The 22,273-nt window shown below is 51.5% G+C and overlaps 1 protein-coding gene across 2 annotated transcripts; it reads left to right on the top strand.

The window, feature by feature from the left end:
- On the top strand, positions 1-22,268 carry LOC309602319 (mitogen-activated protein kinase 4-like; the record flags this gene model as incomplete). 2 transcript variants are annotated; one of them, XM_082335812.1, is made up of 5 exons in its annotated part: positions 1-546; positions 10,988-11,132; positions 16,933-17,094; positions 19,658-19,859; positions 21,581-22,268. In XM_082335812.1, 5 exons carry the CDS (start codon positions 1-3, stop codon positions 22,266-22,268), a joined length of 1,743 nt encoding a protein of 580 aa, XP_082191938.1. The 2 variants fall into 2 exon arrangements, with proteins under 2 accessions (XP_082191938.1, XP_082191937.1); XM_082335811.1 differs by having other exon boundaries at positions 10,988-11,153.
- Between the last annotated feature and the right edge of the window lie 5 nt (positions 22,269-22,273).

The following is a 22,273-nucleotide window of genomic DNA, read 5'->3' as shown; positions in this document are numbered from 1 at the left end:
ATGGCAGAGAAGTGTGACTGTATCGCCAGCATGTACGGGTACGATCTGGGCTGTCGTTTCATTAATTTTCGCCCTTTGGGCTTTGGGGCCAACGGGCTGGTGCTGTCAGCCCTCGACAGCAAGAGCTGCCGCAAAGTGGCGGTGAAGAAGATCACCATCGGTGATGCTCGGAGCATGAAGCACGCTTTTCGGGAGATCAAAATCATCCGCCGCCTGGAGCACGATAACATCGTGAAGGTGTATGAGGTGTTGGGGCCGAAAGGGACCAACCTGCGCGGGGATTTTTTCAAGTTTAACATGGTGTACATCGTTCAGGAGTACATGGAGACGGACCTGGCGCGGCTGCTGGAGCAGGGGAAGCTCGCCGAGGAGCACGCCAAGCTCTTCATGTACCAGCTGCTGCGGGGGCTGAAGTACATCCACTCGGCTAACGTTCTCCACCGTGACCTCAAGCCGGCCAATATTTTCATCAGTACGGAGGACCTGGTGCTGAAGATCGGCGACTTCGGGCTGGCCAGAATCGTGGATCAGCATTACTCGCACAAGGTAGGCAATGCCGAATCGGCGAGGCCGGTGCTCTCTTGGCGAGCTGCCGGCCGGCACGGGGAGGCGTTGAACGCCTTTAGGGTGAAGCAGTTGGACCGTGGTAGATCTTCTCGGGAGAAACCGGTCCTTGAGGCTGTTCGGGCAGCTGTAAGCGCTGCTGGGGGGGTCACTGGTGGCGGTTGCCCTCCCTGCCCCAAGCCAGGACATGTTTCCTGGGCAGAGCCCGTGGGTTGAGCTCTGCCAAGCGCAAACCAGGGCCTTCCAGCACCGCAAAGCGCCGAGCAGGGCACAGGAAGGGTTCAAGTGCCATTCAGGTGTCTTTCATTGCTTTATATCCTATATATCAAATATATACTTATATATTTTATTCTGTCCCAGCAATGGACGGTGTGGAGGTGTGCGTTTGCTCGCTTTACCGAAATGACTAAACTTTCTGTTTCTTGCTTTCCTGCTTTTATAAAACACAAGCTGCTGTTCATGCCCACAGCAGAAGCACGTGGAAACGTTACCTGGCTCGTCCGCAGCCACTGTGCTTGTCTTCGTCCTCGCTTCTGTGCCAACTGGCTTTTTAAAAACCCAACTCTGTCTGAATTACACTTATTTAATCGTAGGGAAAGAGGGGTGGGTCTTTGAGATACAGGCATATTCTTTCATCTGAGGTCAAGATCCAAATAACATATAAAATTTTTTGCTCTTTGGTACTTACGTACTGTATTATAATGCAATAATAATTGTGAGTGGCCGGGCGCAGCCCTGGGCAGCCTGGTTTGCCCCACTGCTGCACTGCTCAGGGCAGGGGATGCCAAAAACCCACCCGGGACCCCCAGCCTGGGCATCCCCTGCGGTCCCGTCCCTCGGTCCACGCACGCCTTCTCGCAGCAGTCTGGCTGGGGTGGAGAAGGAAGGAAAGGAGGAATGAAACAAAATGCAGGAAAACAAATACCTGCCCTTGAGTAGGAGAAATCCATCCCCTCCTTGGGGGGTCTTAGGGACTGGCTCAGTTTTCCTCTCCTGCTGCTGTCACCAACTTCTCTCTGTCTGCCCAAGGAGGGCTGAAACTCCCCCAAAGCCGCACTTTCTAACAAGGAATTAACGAGCCATGGGGCTGTGGTCTCCTCCGCAAAGGGTCGCATTCCCGGGCAGCTGCCAAACCCTGCAAAATAATTGAAGGTACTGAAACCAGTTCTCTACTCAAGCAAAAATGCAGCGATTCACAGAGCTGCATTTTTCCTCTAACACACTTAATTCGGTGTTGCAGTCTCTTGCAGCGAAACCCTCCTGGTGGGGTAGCCTTGGATGTGTTGCTCTGTCTTGGGAGGGACCCGGCATGCTGTGGCCACCACGGCCGGGCTGTCCCCGGGCTCTCCTGTGCCCTCGCGAAAGGGAGGTTGGAACTGGGAGCAGCTTAAGGTGGGAGCGGTGGCTGTGCTGACAGCAGGGAGGCAAGGAAAATGGGCGAGAAATCTCCATAACATGCGATCCTTACGCTAATGGATTTTGAAGGGGGTTGCAGATGTTTAATGCGGGTTGCCATCCAGGCTGGAGGTTTTGAGCAGTGGAGGAGTGCGGCGGAGGCTTCATCAACTCGCGGATCCACATGGTCCTGGGAGAAAGCAAAGTATCGCGTGGTCTGCGCCAGTAGACACAAGGCAGTCTGCAGCCGATTTCTGGTTAAAGTTACTATTTGGTATTGTAAGATAAGATAAAATCTATTTTCTTGAGCTGGATGTTTGTGTGGAGGAGCTCAGTGCCCCCCGTGGACCCGCCATCGCGCCTGTGCCGAGGTTTAAATGCGTTTTGCGTTTACCGGTGGGTTCCTGCCCAGCGCGGCTCGGATTTGGGCGCCGTCGCTTTGCGCAGGGAGGCAGGGAAGGGGAGAGGGAAAAGGATGGCGAAAAGATGATCTCGTTATCCTGAAGCTGAGCCCTGATCTGTTCTGGTTTCGAGTCTGGGATCTGGGGGGGAAAGAAAACCTGGGGAAAAGGAAGAAGGTTGCAAGGGACATCGGGGAGTGAGCGCAGGGTCCTCGTCCCTGCTGTTTCCCCCTCCTGTGCTCCCTTCCTCACCAGTTATTTATTACCCAGCTCAGGAAGAGGCTCCTGGCTTTTTGAGTGTTTTTGGTTTGGTTTGTTTTTTTTTTTAAAGTCAGGTGCATTCAGAGGCTTTTCCCAAGGGAGGATAACTCCCGGCGAGAACCCCTGCAAACAAGGCAGCGCTACATGAATGCAGAAAGTCACTGATTTAAGGAGCATCATCTTGTCAGAGACTGCGGGATCAGGGTAGGAGTCGTCTGTCTGTGTCTGCTGCAGAATTATTTATTTCTAAGCAATTCTCCGTCACCTTAATAACAGCCAGCGCAGTGGGAAAGAGCTGTCCGGAGGGTGGCCAGGGCTGCGGCTTCGTGGTAGGACGTAACTTTGCAAGATGCCATTGCGGGAGCATCCTCCGATTCCTTCCAGGGGTGGGAGGCTGGAGCATCAGTGCAAAAAACCGGCAGATCCCCACTGTGCAGAGAGACCTGGACGCCGCTCTAGAGCAGAGCCGAAAATAGCAGCGCTGTGGTGAGCATCCAGCACCACAAATAATGTCAGTTATTTGGAAATTCTGGCGACGGGGAGGAGTGTGTTTGCCGAAGCCGGGTGATGGGCGCTGCAAAGGCAGAGGTACGACAGGAGGGCTTGGACGGGGCTTGGGTCAGTCCCGCTTTTGATTTCCAGCTCTTCTCGGATGACTCGGAAAAATCAATTCCTTTCTGTATTTCCCTTTCAAGCTCTACTTTCCTCAAGGGCTCATACAGATTTATAAGCTCCTTGGTCCGTGCTCTTGCAGAAAGCATCTGTCTGAAGCTGCTGAGCCTCCACCCCGCTGCCGACCGGTGTTGAGCACAACAGGGATCCTTCCACCCCAAAGTTTGGTGCCGCCGGCAGGTGCCAATGCGGAGCTGCCCAAAAGCAGATGAAATCCTGCTCCCTGGGTAATTAATTGCTGAAAAGACCCAGTAAATCCAAACCTCTGAAGGCAGCGCAGGGCCACAGCTCTAGAATAATACTTTGCTTGCAAGCCTTTGCAGTGAGGAAGGGTCATCTTAAGTGCTTGAATTTTTTTCATGTATGCTGATTTGGATCTGGAATATGCTTCTACTGATGCCTGGGTTGTGCTAACATGAAAAATTGCAGGTTGTGTGTTGATATTCATCTAAAAGGTCACAGCTCTTCTGACCCGGTGTTTCTCAAACCTCAAACCATCCTGCTGAGTGTTAAAATGACAAATAATAACTGTGGTAGATTGTGAGCAGAGTTTTAAACACAGTCTAGAAATAAATATACCACCTAAATAATAGTTCTTACTTGGCAATGTGTCTTGTTTACATGACTTGCAGCAGGCAACCATTTAATTAGGATAATTTGGTGGGAAAGGGAGAGCTCTCCTACTCCAGGAGATACCCTGAACCACAGCGGGGTGCTGGCCTTTGCAAGCTTCGAAGCAGAGCAGCTTTGCCTGTGTTTCTGCCGCCATTTGGCTGGTGTTTGCTGCTCAAATCCCTTTCTCCGTGTGCCAAGAGCAGCGTGGGGGCATCTGTTCATTTAAAACTTCCCAGTAGGAAATGAGATGAACTTCAAGCTGCCAAGGTCACCTCCAGATCTGGGTCTGCACCTTCACAGGCTACTTAGACCTGACGGCTTAACTTTTAGCCCTGTCTCAGATAAACACGTTTCTAAGCTGCCTGGGTGCTCAGGTACTTGCAAACATCTCTTTAGGGCACAGAATATCAGGTCTAGCAGGAGAGGACCCTTGGGAGATGATCCTGTGTGTCCCCCTCTCTCTGTCACCCTGTTCCTTCCCCGATGCTCTCGCCATCCAGCCACGCAGGCTCCTTTCTCTTCCCTCTTACTACTCTTTTTATCCCACGGAGTCACTAATCCTGCTGTTTATCCCTCTAGAACATCTCCACATTAATCCCTTTTTCCCCGGTCGCCGCTGTTTGTGGTCTGAACGCTTTGCTCTGCGACTCGGCACCCAAACGGTGAGCAGAGGAGCGTTGGAGATGAAGATAAGGGACAGCTCTGGTCTCCGTGGGGTCCTTATCCTTACGCAAAACATTTCCCTTTTCATAAACCACCTCCTTATTGAATGCGAGCATCTCGCCTTCACCATCGGAGCGCTCCGCAATGCCCCCTCCATCTGCAGCCTTGTGGTCCTGCCTGCCCCGCACCTCCCTGCCTTCCCCCCATGGTCCAGCCCCTACCTGCGTTTCTTCAGAGGCTGCCTGGGTGTGTGTAGCTGCCCATCTGTCCGTCCATCCCCACTCTTATGCCCTAATAAATATCTTTGGCTCCAAAAGAGAGTCCAGATGTGATCTGCTCCAAGTTTGGGGGGCAAGGGGGTGTAAAAGTGAGATGCTGTCCTCCCTTGAGGACCCTTAGCTCATGGTGGGCAGGAGGGATGGGAAAGAAGGGAGATAGCAAAGTCAAGCCTGAAAAGTTGGGGTAAATACCAATAAATGTCTAGATTTAAAAATAATAAATGTTTCGGAGGGCAGACAGCCCTGGCCGAGTGTCCCATGTGGCGTGTCACCCGGCGCCGGTCAGAGGGGAGCTGTTGGGTTGGGTGGTCCTGTCTGGAGAAGACAACAGAAATGCCTGCTCTATGGGGATACGGAGACTTGCTGAATCTCTTTACTCGGGTGATGAGCCAGCAAAGTGGGACGCTCCTTAGCCAGCCCATGTTGTAGAAGATAGTCAGGTTACCTCTTCTGGGGGTCTGGGGGCTCTACCTAGTGCCCCAAAGCACTTGGGGGCATCTGCAAGGGGCTGCCAGGGGACCCTCTCTCCCTTTGCCTATTGACAACATTAATTACAGAATTAATTGGCAGAAATTCCACGCTAAGGAGGGTGCAGCGGCCCTTTTAAGGGGAGATCTCATGGCCAATAGTTTCCAGGACATCTTCAAACCTTTGAAGTCCTCCCTTCATTTCGTACTTGCTGACCAGTGCAAACGTAATAGCTTCCAGTTCATCCGGTAAAATAATAAAATTCCCAGGTGGGTCATCATGAGGAGGTCTTCAAAGGAGATGAGGACGTGTGATGTTGCTCTGTGCTCGCCCTGGAGAGGACCACCCTCCGCGTTCAGCCCTCGGGCAGCTGCCCGCGGCCCCGTGCAGCCGGTGCCGAGCCTTCCTGCTGTGACCCCGACTTGGTTACTCTTCTCCTCTGTCCTCTGATGAAGCACGTAATAGTCTGCGGTCCTGAAATAAATGCGCTCTGTCATCCCGAACCGATGAGAACACGTGTCACGTTGCCGGAGACGTGCACAACGGCAGTTTTATTATTTTATTATGGAGCAACGTTCCTGCAAACCCGGCGTCTTTCCCAACCTCTCCTAGAACTGCCCTACCTGCCTTTTAAAAAATAAGCTTAAAAAACATACTGTGAAGAGGCATCAGCCTGCTCCTGCTCCGGGATTATTCCAAAAGCTTGGGGTTGTTGCGATTTTGAATCCCCCCCCTTGGCACTGCAGCCGTCCGCACCAGGAGCCGACCAGGCTCCCGTGGGTGCAGCAGCAGCAATCTCCTTCCTGGCTGTGGCTGGATCCTGCTGGATTTCCAGTTCATGGGCACCTGGTTTGCACCTCTGCGGCTTTTTGAGTGCAGGAAGATGAGTTTTGGTGTGAAATACTCTTGGGAGAAGCTTGGCGCTGCTTGATTTGCAGTATGTGGGATCCTGAATTTTAGCATCCGCCTCGAGGAGACCTGCCCTTGGTCCCTCCAGCTCCAAGGAGGAGCTCCGGGCTTGGGAAACGGTTGTTTCGGAGCACCGGCGGGTCTTGCTGTGCTCCCCACGTACTGCCAGGCCGTGCCAGCTTCCCTCGGCGCGCTCGGGATGCAGGTGGTCCAGCGTGCCGTGACCAGTGTGACACCGGGATGCAGCAGCACCCGCGCCTGCCCAGAATTGTTTCTCCTTCTGGTGTTACAATCAATGCACAAAATCCGTGTTGTGTAAAGATTAGAAAAAAACATTCATTGTTCTTTGCTTTTTTCCTTGCCGTGCTGTTTGATACGACTCGATGCTTATCCTACCTGTAGTGAATTCATCACCTTTATAGATTGCCTGAGCTGTTCCTGCACGTGCCACAGGAGCAGAGGAGCAGCAGGAAAATGATACTTGAAAATTGCAACAAAAAATAGCATGAGAGGGCTTGAGAGCAAGCTTTGGACTTGAAACTCTTTCTGTTTTTAAATTAACTCCGTTATATTGGTTTTTAAAGAGATTCGAGTGGTTCTTCAGAAAGGGCTGTACTGAATCCACAGAATATTGTCATGAAGATAGAATCATAGAATCATAGAATTGTTAAGGTTGGAAAAGACCCTTAAGATCATCAAGTCCAACCGTTAACCCAGCACTGCCAAGCCCACCACTAAACCATGGCCCTAAGCACCACATCTCCTCGGCTTCTAAATACCCCCAGGGATGGGGACTCAGCCCCTGCCCTGGGCAGCCTGGGCCAGGGCCTGACAGCCCTTTGGGTGAAGAAGTTTTTCCCAATATCCAACCCAACCCTGCCCTGGCGCAGCTTGAGGCCGTTCCCTCTCGTCCCATCGCTTGTTCCTGGGGAGCAGAGACCGACCCCCCCGGCTCCAGCCTCCTTTCAGGCCGTTGCAGAGAGCGATGAGGGCTCCCCTCAGCCTCCTCTTCTCCAGGCTGAGCCCCCCCAGCTCCCCCAGCCGCTCCTCCCCAGCCTTGTGCTCCAGCCCCTGCCCCAGCCTCGCTGCCCTGCTCTGGCCACGCTCCAGCCCCTCCATGGCCGCCTTGGGGTGCGGGGCCCAGCGCTGAGCACAGCATTCGAGGGGCGGCCTCACCAGTGCCCAGCGCAGGGGCACCATCCCCTCCCTGCTCCTGCTGGCCACACCGTTCCTGATACAAGCCAGGATGCCACTGGCCCCCTTGGCCACCTGGGCACCCTGCTGGCTCATGTCCAGCGGCTGTCGACCAGCACCCCCAGGCCCTTTCCCGCCGGGCAGCTCCCAGCCGCTCCTCCCCACGCCTGCAGCGGTGCCTGGGGTTGCTGTGCCCCCAGGGCAGGACCCAGCCCTGAGCCTCGCTGACCCTCACCCAGTTGGCCCAATCTCATACAGTTGGCCCGATGTATATTCTACAGCTGCTGCCCTCGCGTAAGTCTTGGCACCGCGGGTAAGAGCTGAGCCCGTACCTAACCCAGGTGTAGGTGGATCCATCCGTACCCAAGCATCCCGCGGCTGTGCCAGCGACTGCGTGATCCCGGCTCCCGAAGCTGTGGTGATATTTCCCCATAGGACTTGATACTCCACAGGACTGTAGTTACTTCCTCCAGGTGGCAGGACAGGAACTTATCTTGTGTATTTTATAAAAATAAAGATCTAGCTCGTGTTTTTAGGCACCGTGGAGGCAGAGCAGGCATAGGTGTTGGGGCTGTATAAGCCGCTCAGGACTGGGGTGCCGTGCTACCCAGCCTGGGAGCACCCCGAGCCACTCCCGCCAGAGGACCTCGGGCCAGAAAAGTCTTGATTTTCAAACTTCCCATCAGCCCTTCCCAGTATTTTCCTCCTGAGAAAGAGGAGGGATAACCCAGAGCCCAGCAGCGGAATGCCGTGGGAAGCAAGGAGGGGTCCAACTGTGTGGTCCGCGAGTCGGTGGGATGGAGAGAAGCTGTAGGTTGCTCCTCTCCACGGGTCCTCCCTGGGCTTGGTGGCGGGTGACCCAGTGGTCTGGGTTATTCAGCAGATGAAAAGCGGGAGACGAGAGTCAAATACACGGTGATCGGTAACGGAAGAGGGAAGCACAATGAGAAGCGCTGCTAATTAATTACCACCAGTAACCTCACACAGCACGGGAGGGGTTGAAGAGGTGTCCGAAAGACGCGGTGAGTTTTTGCAGGGAATTTTTTTCCGATGCATGATTGATGCCCGGGGAAGAAAAGGTTTGGCTTGTTGCACCATATAGATATTTGCAGTATATTGCTCATACATTTTGCATGGTGCACACGCCGCCGAGAATTCAAATCCATCTCGCTGTCAGAAAAGAGAAACGTATGAACCGAATGTTAAGTCTGTAAGGACAGTGGCATTCCTTTGCTGGGAAAGGGAGGCAATTGCTCCGGCCAGGAATTGCCCTGGATCGCTGTCCCCGAAGTTTTATTTTCTTAGGATTTTTCCAATAAATACCAACACCGCCATTGTTGGGAATAATTACAGTAGCCGAAAAGCGGTGGTCTGATCGGATAACGCCTGGGGGCTTTTGTGCCAGCTCTGATTCAGCAGCATTAGCAAAAATGTAACAGCATTAAATGAAACTTCTCAGCTAATCAGTCTCCACTACGACTTAAGAAGACCAAAATTAAAATGCTCTTTTAAAAGCAAACCCTTTATGATGAAAAGCTCGACGACTTGCAGGTTTGGAAATTGGAACAAAAACCTGCGTTGGGGGAAGAGGAGCATTAAAAACCTTGTCGCGTTTGTCACGGTGCGCTGCTCTCACGTTTGGGCTGAGAGATGTATGGTAAAACATCGTAGGAGATGCTATACAGCGGAACTGCATCCGCAGTTACGTTGCAAGTGAAAACAGTTTATGAAACTCTATCAGTTAGGATGGAGTTTTTAACTTGAGTTTTTACGTGAACCGTATTCATGCTGACATTGCATTTTAGAATCAGAGAATGGTTTGGGTTGGAAGGGACCTTAAAGATCGTATGGTTCCAACCCCCTCCCATTTTGATACTCTCCAAATGCTTCATGGCATTTAAATGCAATTCAACTTTATAATTCCTTTCTTTTTTTGTCTTTTCTACCATGTTTCAATCTACGCCGTTCTGTTAATGCGTTATATTTCATACAGAAAATACCACTTATGAATATTCCAACATTATCCTGATGAAATAACTGTTCACGTCCAACCCCGGTGTGGCACCCGTGCATCCGGAGCTTGGCCGGCGGGCAAAGCCGGGGGCGCTGGGCCATCCCTTACGATGCCAGCGTTATTTGCAGGATTGAACGCACCCCCTTGATTTCAGCAGGAGCTGCTGAGCGCTTGGCACTTGTCTTAAATCTCCCGGGTGAGTTCAGGAACGGGAGGGCTGTGGTCCAAAGAGACGACAGCGCTCCGTCTTTGTCCCATGGGGTGCTGCTGAGGGCACCTCCTTTAAAACCAGGTCAAGCATCCCAACCGACCATCCTCACTGGAAGCAAAGTAGGACGGAGGACGAGGAGCTGCCCCACGCCACGCGGCTGCCGGAGGCGATGCTGGGGCCCCGGCGGCCGGGTGGCAAGGGAGGGAGGCGATTTATTAGGCAGGACTCAGGCTCAGTGCAGAAAGGACAGGGTTTCCTAGCGCCACATCAGCTCGCTAATCCCCAAAAGGGCTTTCCCACTTATCCCAGTAGTGATTTTCCTCCATAAATCTGTTTTTCTGCCCGTCCCCTTGTTCTCTTCTTTATTACAAGATCCCACGTCTCACCCCTGTGAGATGCTGCGCGGGCTCGTCCGCAGTTCCCAGCACGTGCCCCAACCCGAAGCGGGGTTCACTGCAGCAGCATCCCGAGGATGCAGGTGGGGCGAACTCGCCTGGCTTCTGTGAGAGGCCGGATGCTGCTGAGCGAATCCTTCGGTGCTGCCCGCTTGGGAGCCCTGGGTGCTCCCCGTGCCACCTCTTGTGCGTCCCCCGGTGCTCGCCGTGGGTTTGTGCCCAGCCAGGGCTGACCCCTGGGCAGCTGCTGTTGCATGGGCTCCCCAGGGAGCTCCCGCCCTTCAAAAATTCAGTTTCTGCTGGGAATTGGATTTGTGGGAATTCAGCTCCACGTAGCTTGCTCTTACCAGCAGTTTAGGTAGCTATGGAGGGACTATAGATAGTCCTAGAGGGACTAGGCTTAACTAGAGATGGAATCGGCAAAAGATGGCAAACTGGTAGCTTTTGGAAATCCGAGCACTCTGTTCCTTCACGCTCTGATAGGTTATAGCTGGGACCCAGCAAAGCACTTAAATAATGTGCTTAACTTCCAAAATGTCTCAGATGGTCAAATTGGGATTTATACAATAAAACCAAACCTTCTAATAGTGACCTGAAATAACTTTGGCAGGTATGATCTGCAAATCTGTGCTATTAAAGCAATCTGCCCTTTGCAGAAGATGCTTCAATACCAGGGTGACAAACAGCAAATAAGTTTTTGGGGAGCAGCAAGCGCTTTGCCTCCTGGAGCACCGAAGCATCTCTCTTTCCAGTGGTGTACGTCTCACCTCTTTGCTTCCTGCAAGACACACAACCGCAGCCCGCCATAGACACAGCACAAGCGTGGTGGGCAGGTTTCTCTGCGGGATCCGATGGTGGGACCACGGCCGGCAGTGAGGGCTGAGCGGGGAGGAGCGGAGGAGCTCTCTTGCAAGGTTGCTGACATCTCTGTCTCTCTGCTTTTTCAGGGTTACCTTTCCGAAGGCTTAGTAACAAAATGGTATCGCTCCCCCCGCCTCCTCCTCTCGCCAAACAACTACACCAAAGCCATCGATATGTGGGCGGCCGGCTGCATCCTGGCCGAGATGCTGACGGGAAGGATGCTCTTCGCTGGTAGGTTTCTGGCTCCTGTTGATTAATTTTTTTTCTCCTTCCTTCCTTCCTTGCTACCCAATTTGAAGGCTTTTTAGCATGGCAGAGGGAATTCCCTTCTCCTTGCCAGCCAAGGCATCGCTTGTAGCATCGCTACAGCGATCCTACGGTTGATTATTAGACATGAGAGCTGTCTCAAGAACAAACTTGGACAACCTCTGCTATGAGAGGGTCCCTTGGTTGGTGCAAGCTTCCCTGATAGAGGCAGGTCCTTGGGGATGGAGAAGAGTTACCGTCTTGATTTCACTCAGCCTTCTTGTGCTTGCCCGGGAAGGACACGTGGTGGTACGGGGGTGGTGGCACCCGGTGGGAAGCCAGCGGCCGGTGGGGTGCCCGAGGGTGGCCAGGGTCAACGGTGCCTCTGTGCCGAGCCTTGCCGGGCAGGGACCGTCTGCTGCCAAAGGCAAAACCCCAAACAAAGAACAATTCTGATGAAACAACAAAACCTTTTTCTGTTTCTGGGTTTCCAACAGAAAATAAGAGCTTTTTGTTGGGAGGGAGGAAGCTAAAAAAATATGCTGGGGTGGAGTATAAGGACAGGAGATAACGTGGCCCTGTAGCAAGAGGTTTGTACTCTGTGCCGTGGATTTCAGTTGTGATTGGTGTCTTCAAGGTATTTCTTTTCTTTGAGGGAAGACATTTGAATGCCACTACCCATTTTCAGGATTTTCCTATAAGCGGGAATTGGAGCTGTAACGGTGCAGTGCAAGGAAAAGAAGACAAAAGAAGCACTGGCAAGGAGCGCATAATTATCGGTGCAGCATTTGAAGCTCAACTCTGATGTTCTTGAGGAGCAAATCTTTATTTAATACAATTCCAAAAATGCTACTGTCGGGAGCAAAGCTGTGCGTCCCAAGCTGGGACACGGAGCCGTTCGTTCGGGAATGAAGCAGCCGCTCTCTGCCTGTTGACCGAGCTGCCTCCCTGCCCAAGGTCTGCGGCAATGCTCCTCCTTGGTTGTCTCTCCATCGCCCATTAGTGTTTCGAATGACAAGGTTTAACGCATTTTGTCAGCAGCTGTTCACAGAGTTGTGTAAATAAATAATTAGACCCATTAATAATGGAGAAGACATTTTCTTCACAAATATTTCAGTGTGCCGCAGAGCTCTGCAGCCGGTGTTTGATTGCAGCTGCTCTGTTGCTCCCTTCTCGCTCCCGCTTGTAGCTTCCATATTTCTTTTGTGAAAGCTGAAAATTAGCAGTTGATATCATTTCAAAGAGATTATTAAAATTGCCTCCCTTTCCTTCCTTCCTCTTGTCCACCGTCTCCCTCCCCAAAATTTTCAAGTCCAGGGACTTCAGCTCTGAAAATTACGCAGCAGACCTGGCTGCTCCTGCCGCCTCCTCGGGATATATTCCAGGAGCGGGGACATCTCCATGTGCCACTTGTCCCTGCAGGTGCAGGGCATTTTCTGGTCTCACTGGGAGATGCTGCGTGTAACTGAGCTCCCGAGGCAGCTCTGCCAGCCGCTTCGCCTTGCCGAGCCGTGGTTTGCACCGTGGAAGAGTCTCCGAGCTTTTTGGGTGGAAGCAAACTGGACGATGCCTTTCCAGGACAGAGCTAAGGCACTGCCAGTCCAGGGCACCGGACCCGAACTAGCCCCAGGTAAACCAGAGCAGCAGAAGCAAACCCCAGCGCAGATGGCGGGGTCCTGGTCCTGCAGGATTTGCACCAGACCAGAGCAACGCGCCGCCTTGTATTGAACTGGGTGTAGCTGCAGCCCCAACGAAATCCTTTTGGACTCTTAAGTCAATCTCTCTTTTCATAGAATCATAGAATGTCCTGAGGTGGAAGGGACCCGCAAGGATCGTCGAGGCCAACTCCTGTCCCTGCATAGGACAACCCCAAAAATCACACCATGTGTCTGAGAGCGTTGTCCAAATGCTTCTTGAATGTTGTCAGGCTTCGCGCCGTCACTGCCTCCCGGGGGAGCCTGTTCCAGTGCTCCACCACCCTTTGGGTGAAGAACCTTTTCCTAATGTCCTAATTTTCCTATACTTCTTCCTCATGTGAAACAGCGAAACAAGACTGGCTTGTTCAGGTCCTTCTCTGGCCACCCCCACTCAGCTTTATCCTGCTTTTCCAAACTGTGCTTGACCCCTGTCTCAGCCCCAGCTTGGTTTTCGTGCTGTTTGTGGACCCCAGGGGTAGAAGCTACCTTGGCTGACACCAGCCATCTTCTGCCTAGGTGTCCGAGGTGGTCCCTAAAGCTCCCTTCATGGTCAAGGCAGACACAAAGGCAGCTCCAGGATGTGATTCATCTGGCCTCTGTCAGCTGTCTGCCTTCAGCTGAGGTTGTGCCTTAGAAATATTTATTTTTTCCACTGCTGCTCATAAGGAGCATCTGGTGAACAACCTGAAGTGCCCACGCTGGCGTTGCACGTGGCTACAGGTGAGATCAATCCTGTCCCGGCTGCCCAGGCGAGATGCCCCGCAGCAGCTGTACGGGAACCGACTTTGCAGGTTGGTTCCTGAGAGTCCACAGCAGGTTAGAGATCAGGAAGATGGGATTTGGCAGATCACAGACTGGGCTCAGCGAGCATCCCTGCTTCTCTGCTTTCCAGCCCTGTGCAATCACTTAATAAAACCCCAGATGATGGCAGGATACTTAGTTAATGGGCCGGGATCAAAATCAAAGCTCAAAATACGTATTCCTTTCGGGTTGCTTTAAAAATAGTCTGTAGAGTTGTTATGGGAAGGTCCTGGCCTTGTGCCCCATTTTCCTGACCTCGTCCTACACCAGTAAGTAAAGAAGAGCCGGGGTGGGAGCCCGGCAGTGGGGCCCATGGTGTCCCATGCCACGTACCATCTTTCATCTGCTGGTGTCCGTAGAGGAGCAGAATAAAACCCAACCACTCAGAACAGCTAAAACTGGCAAAACCACTTGTGTGGCAGCACAGGTTCATCTTTGCTTTTGTTTTTCTCCTCATTGCTTGGGAGAAGGAGTTTGCCCCCAGCCAGCTGCAGCCCCCCGCATTGCTGCAGGCCGAGACTGTGGGAGAGTCCTGGCTCACCAGCAAACACCCCGTGGGAAATAACAGCGATGTAGTTCCCAGAAAGTTGCAAACCTCCAGTAATTGCCTTACACTGGATAAATTGGTTTTTGAGTATGCGTCAGCGGCACAATTTAAATTGGGTGCTTAGCATAAGTCAATATAATTAACTCAGTAGTCTATCTGGGGTGCTTAAGCAACACAGTTAAATTAAGGTGATCGGTTATTAGGAATAGATGTCACTCGCTGCTTTCATTCTCCTACACAAATTCATGAACACCCAGCAGAGAGGGACCCCCCCGGCCCCCTTGCCCTCCCCGCAGCCCCTTCTCTGGGCGACGCAGTGGCAGGAGCAGCTTTGGGTTCGGCAGAGCCCTGGGAGAGCACAAGAAATTTGGCTAACCCAAAGCTTCCAGGAGCGTAGCACGTCTCCAGCAGCTAAAATCTGGTTCACGGACCTTTGGAGAGCTCCCCACTACGAGCAGTGTGGAAAACAGGGAAGAGCATGCATGACTGAGTGGCTACAGGTCCCTTCAGTGACTTCTCCACCCTCTGCTGCTGAAGCAGATCCGAAAGCATCGCCCGTGGAAGCAAGAGAAAACAGGAGAAAAAGAAAAGCCGCCTGTCCTTGAAGATCTCCACGGGGTTCACCAGTGGGGCTGCGCCCGTGACCGAGCGCTGGGAGGTAGCGCGGTGGCTTTTCCCATGGGATCGGTGCTTGTTCCCAGAGGAGGCACTAAGCAGGGCTCGGGTGCTCAGCCGGGACTTGGTTCCAAACCCAGGGAATGGTTCCCTTTTCCAAGACACAACGCAGAGCTCTTTGTTCTCTCCTCGGGTAACGGCAGCACGTTGCGTTTATTCTGTCTGTAGTCCGTGTTTTTCTTTGCAGGAATTAATGCCTCCAGAAGATCCCTAGGAATTACATAAATAGAGGATAATGGTGGAGAATGGGGTTCCTGAGAGCCATAATTCAACGCTTGCAGCATTAGCAGCTGCTTTGTGTGACTAAACGGTGCCTTCGGCTGCCGGGTGCCTTCAGTGAGCGGTGGCTGGAGCTCACGGAGAGGAGTTTGTGACCTTTAATGCCCTGTAATTTTGATCACAGTTTGGGAATTAGCCTGACTAACAAGCTGTTTGTTTCCTGACGGTCATCTTTAGTTCCTCCTGGAGCCATGCTGTGAACCTCTAAATGACCTAAAATTAGTTTTTCTATAGGAAAGTGAATTCCTTTGCCCAGGATTGATATTAGGAGAGTGGCCCTCTGTCTTTTTTGCTTTTCCTATCGCTCTGTCTTCTTCTGAGGCTTTGTTCTGAGCGGACGTGTGGTGTGATGGTGACCAGCCGTGCTGATGTCAGTGTTGGTTTGGGGCTGTCCAAGTTCATTGCCGTGTCCTGGCTCGGAGCTCTGCCGTTCGGGGTGAAAGTGGCCACGATGGCGTTGAACCAAACCTTGTTGGAGTGATGAGGCCATGATGGATTGAGACCCTTTCCCAACCTCAACGTTTGGACATGTCCTTGCCCAGGGAGGGGTGATTGGGGTCAGCTCCATGGATGTGAGCCTGGAAACCTCCTGCACCAGCCTAAAATCCATCAGTGGGACAGCAAGGGACTTGGTAGCCCCAAAATCCCTATTGGATTTGTCTGCCCCAGCCAGCTCGCTGTCTTAATGGGTAGGCCTGCCTCTAACGGCAGAGTATTTATAAGCGGTGTTTCTGGCAGACAGAAAATCAATAGTGCAACTCAGTATTTCTGCCAGGCTGCTTCTCTGTACACGTAGGAAGCTGGAAATCAGCCGCGGAGCTCTTGGTCATGTCCAGTAGCGCGCTAAAGAATGGGATTAACGTTCATTATCGAGGTGGTTGGCTTCGCTCCGCTGGCGCTGCTGCTTCTCTCCTCTCACTGACTGGTAGCCGGTCCTGAGCGGGGGCTTAGGGATGCATGGATAAATATGTCCTGAAGGAAAAGGATTTAAAAATAGATGATTGCTCATCGCAGTTGTGGGGATCGTCACCATCAGAGCCTTGACTTGGTGCCCAGCAGCCAGGTGGGACCCAGTCAGAAAACCCCTTTTCCATCGGGAGAGCGCAGAGGTCAGGCACTTGCAGTCATTTAAAGATGAAGCTTTGGGACCTGTGGGGCCAAATTCACAATCTCTTTGTTATCGTTGGGGTTGCGGCCACACTTTTTGTCACCGCTGCACAGAGGTGCTTTGCTTCTCGGTGTAGCACAGCGCGTGGCAGGGACACGTGGCGACGGCCGCGTGAGCCGGGATGCGTCATTTGGGGTTACGAACGAGCCCAGCCATAGTATTGCTTAAAGAGGGTCGTCAGTTTTGAGGCCGTTAGAGCCAATATCTGTCTCCTTCCATCATGCAGGATGGACCCCACCGATGGATAATAGCTCCGTGATTTCAGTCGGGTACGGTTTCTGCTTCGTAGCCATTTTAAATAGATGGCTAGGTTAATTGAGAAGCTGCGCAGACAGCCTCGGCGTGGTTTCACCAGGAGGGCAAATGGTCTAGGTTAACTCTTTCGCCTTGAAAAAGAGGTGATCCAGCTGGGAGCCCCACCACATCTTCCTTGGAGCAAAGAGCGGTGGCTGATGCGGGGACGCATCAGCGTGGAGGGGCTGGCGGGAGATGCGGCGTTGCGGTGACGTGGCTCATTTCGGAGGGGTGGCCGTGCAGGAGGGTGGCTGATAATACCAGCGCCCCCACCCCGATTTAACTGCTGGGTCTCAACTCACTGCCTGTTTTCTACCCATTTAGGAGGTCACGAGCTGGAACAGATGCAGCTTATCCTGGAGACAATCCCCGTTATCCACGAGGAAGACAAAGAGGAGCTGCTCAAAGTGATGCCCACGTTCATCAACAGCACCTGGGAAGTGAGGAAGCCGCTGCGCAAGCTGCTCCCCGAAGTGGACAGCGAAGGTACCGTAGTGCCCGCTGGCTTCGGCAATGTCCTTCTCCTGGGACTTCTCCCAGGACTTCTCCCGGCTGCCATGTTTTCAGACCTATTTCCCCAGGGAGTCACAGGAATTCTCATCCTATAAGGCCAAGTGCGTGAATGCTGGTGAATGAGAGTTCAGATATCTGAGGGTCTGCAGTGCCTGCTTCCACCTGGAGCTCACCGCCGTCCCCCCAGGTCCTGCTTGCCGTCCCACCGGGGAAGGCATGGGCTGCAGGACAGCACTCGTGGTGCAGTAGCTTTCTCGCAGGTAGCTCACACAGAAATAAGGGTGAAATAGTCTTCCAAGACTATTCTGAGACACTTTCAAGGTGCATCCCTGCCTTCCTGTGCCTCTTCTGGAGCTGTGAGGGTTCAGCCCAGAGGTTATTTTCAAGCCCTGTTCATTTTCTTGCTGTGCTTTTTGCATGAACGCAGTTGGATACTACAAGAAAATAAATGTTTGTACTTCACAAATATCTGAACTCCATGAGATGGTTGCTACAGGCAGAAATGTTGTCCAAGTGCTCTGAGGCTTGGACATAGAATCATAAATCATAGAATCGTTAAGGTTGGAAAAGACCCTTAAGACCATTGAGTCCAACCGTTAACCCAGCACTGCCAAGGCCACCACTAAACCATGTCCTCGAGCACCACGTCTGCCCTTCTTTTAAATACCTCCAGGGATGGGGGCTCAACCCCTGCCCTGGGCAGCCTGGGCCAGGGCCTGACAGCCCTTTGGGTGAAGAAGTTTTTCCCAATACCCAACCCAAACCTGCCCTGGCGCAGCTTGAGGCCGTTCCCTCTCGTCCCATCGCTTGTTCCTGGGGAGAAGAGACCGACCCCCACCTCGCTACAACCTCCTTTCAGGCAGTTGTAGAGAGCAATAAGGTCTCCCCAAGAGGACTCCCTCGTGTCGGGCTGTCGCAGCCTGCAATGCTTGAATACTTGAGCCACTTCCCTCCTTCGGTTAAAGCTTAAAAAATATCAGCAGCGTGTTGTTGCGAAGGGGCTGCAAACCGCAGGCTTTTGGACCTGAACTTTTGCCTGGAACAGCTTTGTAGGCAGTGAGAGCTTGCAGGGCAGCAGCCGGAGTTGAGCAGTGTGGACCAGGGCACGTCAGCTCTTCTGAGCTCCTTCCAGGGCTTAAACCAGGCTGGTGGACCTGGCCACCTGCTTTTGGGAAGACGTCAAGACCAAAATTACGCCGGCTTATGTTTGCTGGCGTAATTCTTCATTATAAGACGTCTGCTGTATGGGCTTGGCAATGCAATACCCATCGGCCCGGGTTACCCAGGGACCGCGTCAGCCTCCGGCAAGCAGGAATGGATTTATTCCCGTTGTTACTGCGGGAAGAAAGGTCACCTGCACCCCTTACATAATTCATCGACATTTTCCTGCCTCTCTGACCAGTAATATATCGTAATATCTAACTCATAATATATCGTTCCACCATGCTTGTTGCCCGCAGTCAGTGACCTTATGAAGCTATTGATTCCTTCCGACTTAATTAGTCCAAGCAGTGAAATAATCCCATGGGAGACAATTGGATATTGGTTAATATTTAAGCACGGAGGCAAGAGGTGTGGCCCTTCCTTTCTGCTGAGTGATTTAGCCCCTGAAGAAACGGTCCCATTCACGCAATTAAGTCTTTAATGGGGATATTTCTGAAGGTACAATGCAAAAGGAGTAACGGAAGAAAGGCGTATTCCTATTTGTCTTATCTGAACTCTAAAGGACTCTCCCGTGCACCAAGAATCAACTGAATAAGCAACGTCTTTAATGACAGGGTTTGAGCTTTTCACATAATCTCAGCAAAAGAAATCGTGGAATCGTAGACTCATTTAGGTTGGAGAAGACCTTTAAGATGATCGTCAAAGAAATCACAATAAAGCCTATACATTTAGAGTTAATCTTAGTCACTTTAATTGTGCTTAATTTCCTCCTTCATCATCGTAGAAAGAGTTCCTGCTCCACGGTCTTTCTAAAATAATTTTAGGCACTCAGGTTTCTTTAAATATTAACGGGCAAAATAGTTTCATAGTTTTGGTGCACTGAGGACTTTTAAAAATTGCACGTTAAATCTAATCCCGCTTCAGTTGCACGTAAAGGTGCGCCATCGGTTGCCTGAAATGCAGCGTGCTTGTCGAATGGATCTGGGAGCGTGGAATCAAATCCCAACACCATCCAAAGGTCTTTTTGGGGTAAGAGCTTAGCGTTCTGGCCCGGGATCGCAGCAGCGGGTGTAACAGGTCGATGCTGTCCTGCGGAGGAGCGATGCTCTCACAGTTATTTCTCCTGCCTTGCTAGATGAACTGACGCCTGCGGGCTGCAGGATTGCTCCACCGCAAGCACACAGCTCCTGTGGGAGCTAAGATGGATGCAGCTAGGACAGAAGTGCCCGTTTTAGATGCACGCGGGATGTGACCTTTAATTCCTTTCTTACTTTGAGGGGATTTGTTATGGGGGATTCACGAGGCTCATCCTGGAAAGGAAGCTGGTGTTGCTTTTGAGGAATTAGTGAGCTTGTTTCTCTCTGCTTCACAGCTATTGATTTTCTGGAGAAAATACTGACATTTAACCCTATGGATCGATTAACGGCTGAGATGGGTCTGCAGCATCCTTACATGAGTCCGTATTCCTGCCCGGAGGATGAACCAGTGTCTCAGCATCCGTTCCGGATTGAGGATGAGATTGATGATATTTTGCTGATGGAAGCCAACCAGAGCCAGATGTCTAACTGGGACAGGTATGGTACCCGAGACTGGGCCAGAGACCAGATACTGGCTTAAATTCTTTAGGCAGAACCTAACTGGTGAGTCTCTGACCTGCTCATGTTTGGGTTCAGTCACACGAGTTCCAGACCCACGAAAGACACCTGCTTTTCCTTCTTTATGCCATGGTGTAATTCTAGCCCAACCTTGCTGAAGCCAACGAGAGGTTTGTCATTGATTTCCGCAGGGAGTAGATGTTGAGTCTGGTTTTATTCACAGCCTCCGTTGTCTTCGTTTGAGTTACATCTGTTTAAGTGACGTTACGGTTCTTCCCTCTCTCCTCCGTCCCTATAACACAAGTTATAAGATAACATAATTCTTGTTCCTTTTGGGGACCGGGCCTGATTTGGAGCTCTATATTTATCACTTTTCAAGGTGCGTAAACCCCAGAGGCCACAGATCTGGGGTCTTAAAAAAAATCCTTAATTGTGTTGACTTTTGAATGGTTTGCTGAAAGTCGTACAGGAAGTTTAGAGCAGATCAAAGCCTTGAGCTGAGGTCTTTCATGTCCTAGATGATTAACCCAGTTACTAGGCCAGTCCCGGTACCGGAGCAGGTAGGACAAAAGAAGCAGCTAAGAATTAATTAGGTTCACTTTCCCATAGAGCTCCTTCCAGCTGAGCCGGGTGAGCTGGCTGAGGATGTCTGCAGCATTGTTCCTCTCTGCGTAGCAATTAAATCTCCTCGCCTTCTTAATCCACTATATTTCACCAGCATTGAAAAAAATAATCTAAAGAAATCCCTTGCTTTCACTATTCTTAATCTCTTTGCCTGGGTGAACAAATATCAGGGTGGAGGCTGGGGGGGGGACAACCAGGTAAATTAAGTAAAGAGGAAAGCTGGAAGCTTTTCTCAGGATATGTCTTCAGTGTCATCCTTCCACAGCTGCGGAATCCCTGCCAGTTATAGTCCCCAAAGCAGCAAACCAGTTGCTGGAGGTCACCTTTTTCCTCTCTTGGCTTTCTTGGTGCGACTTGTTGGTCCTGCCAGCCAGCTGGGGACAGCTGCTATAGGGCCATAAATTTTGCAACACAAAGCTGAGCGTTTTAGAGGCGGGAAATGATTTTGCCTGTGCATTGTGGGACACCTGAAGAGCGTTTCATTGCCAGGACATAGAGCTCCAATACCTGGGATAACACATCTTTTAAAAGCAGCTCGGTTAGGAGCCGGTAAATTAGATGTCACTTTGAAAACCGTGTCTAAGAGTGGGTGTTGTCGGGTAATTGCAATCAAGGGAGTTTGACTGGCTGGAGAATTTATCACTTAGCAAGGTGACCCTTCAGGGATGCTTTTGGTCCGCAACGTCAGCGTAATCTGGTGATGTCCCATCTCAGTGGGGATTTTAAGCTCATCTTTTTCGCTTTTATGGCCACAAACGAGGAGCACTCGCACTGTGGGTGCTGGTCTCTGGGCTGAGGGACAGTTTGATTATTAATATTGTTAATTGTGTTTTAATCCCACGATGGTCCTGTCCATGCAGCCTGGGCAAGCCTCAGACTCCTCATAAATTACTCAGCCTCCCTGCCTTTTTTTAACGCACAAGAAAACGATCTCTAACATTAATAAGAACTTAAAGATTTGTAGGTAAGCGGCATATCAGCAAGAAAAAGGTAAAAATAGCGGCATATCTGTTTGAGCACCACTGGCTCTAACGAAGCCATCATCTGCATGCCTAATAGCAGGTTGTCTTTCGCAGGTATCACCTAAGCCTCTCCTCTGATTTGGAATGGAGACACGATAAATATCACGACATGGATGAGGTTCAGCGGGATCCCCGGGCAGGGTCCGAATCCATCGCTGAAGAAGCACAAGTTGATCCGCGGAAATACTCACAAAGCAGCTCAGAGAGGTTCTTGGAGCTATCCCACTCATCCATGGACCGAGTATTTGATGCCGATTGTGGGAAATCGTGTGATTACAAAGTGGGGTCACCCTCCTACTTGGACAAATTGCTGTGGAGAGACAATAAGCCCCATCATTACTCAGAGCCCAAGCTAATTTTAGATTTATCCCACTGGAAAAGAGCAACCATAGCACCCGCAGCTGAGCTATCGCTGGAAGAAGAACCATCCAACCTCTTTCTGGAGATCGCTCAGTGGGTGAAGAGCACGCAGGTGGGTCTCGAGTGTCCCAGTCCTCATCCGGAGATTCAGGAACGGAGCCTGCCGTCTTCTCCTCACCATCTCCACAAAGAACCCACGGAGGTGAACAGCGAAACAGACCCTGAGTTTGACTTGGATGTCTTCATCTCCAGGGCACTGAAACTTTGCACAAAACCCGAGGATCTTCCAGACAACAAGCTCAATGACATCAACGGGGCCTGCATATCTGAGCACCCCGGTGAGATTGTACAAACAGAGGTGTACCAGAAAGAGCGATGGTGAGGAAC

Source organism: Platalea leucorodia (assembly GCF_965183815.1).
Source record: "Platalea leucorodia genome assembly, chromosome: Z".
Lineage (NCBI taxonomy): Eukaryota > Metazoa > Chordata > Aves > Pelecaniformes > Threskiornithidae > Platalea > Platalea leucorodia.
The sequence above is the reverse complement of the archived record's forward strand: the minus strand, read 5'-3'. Positions and strand labels throughout refer to the sequence as shown.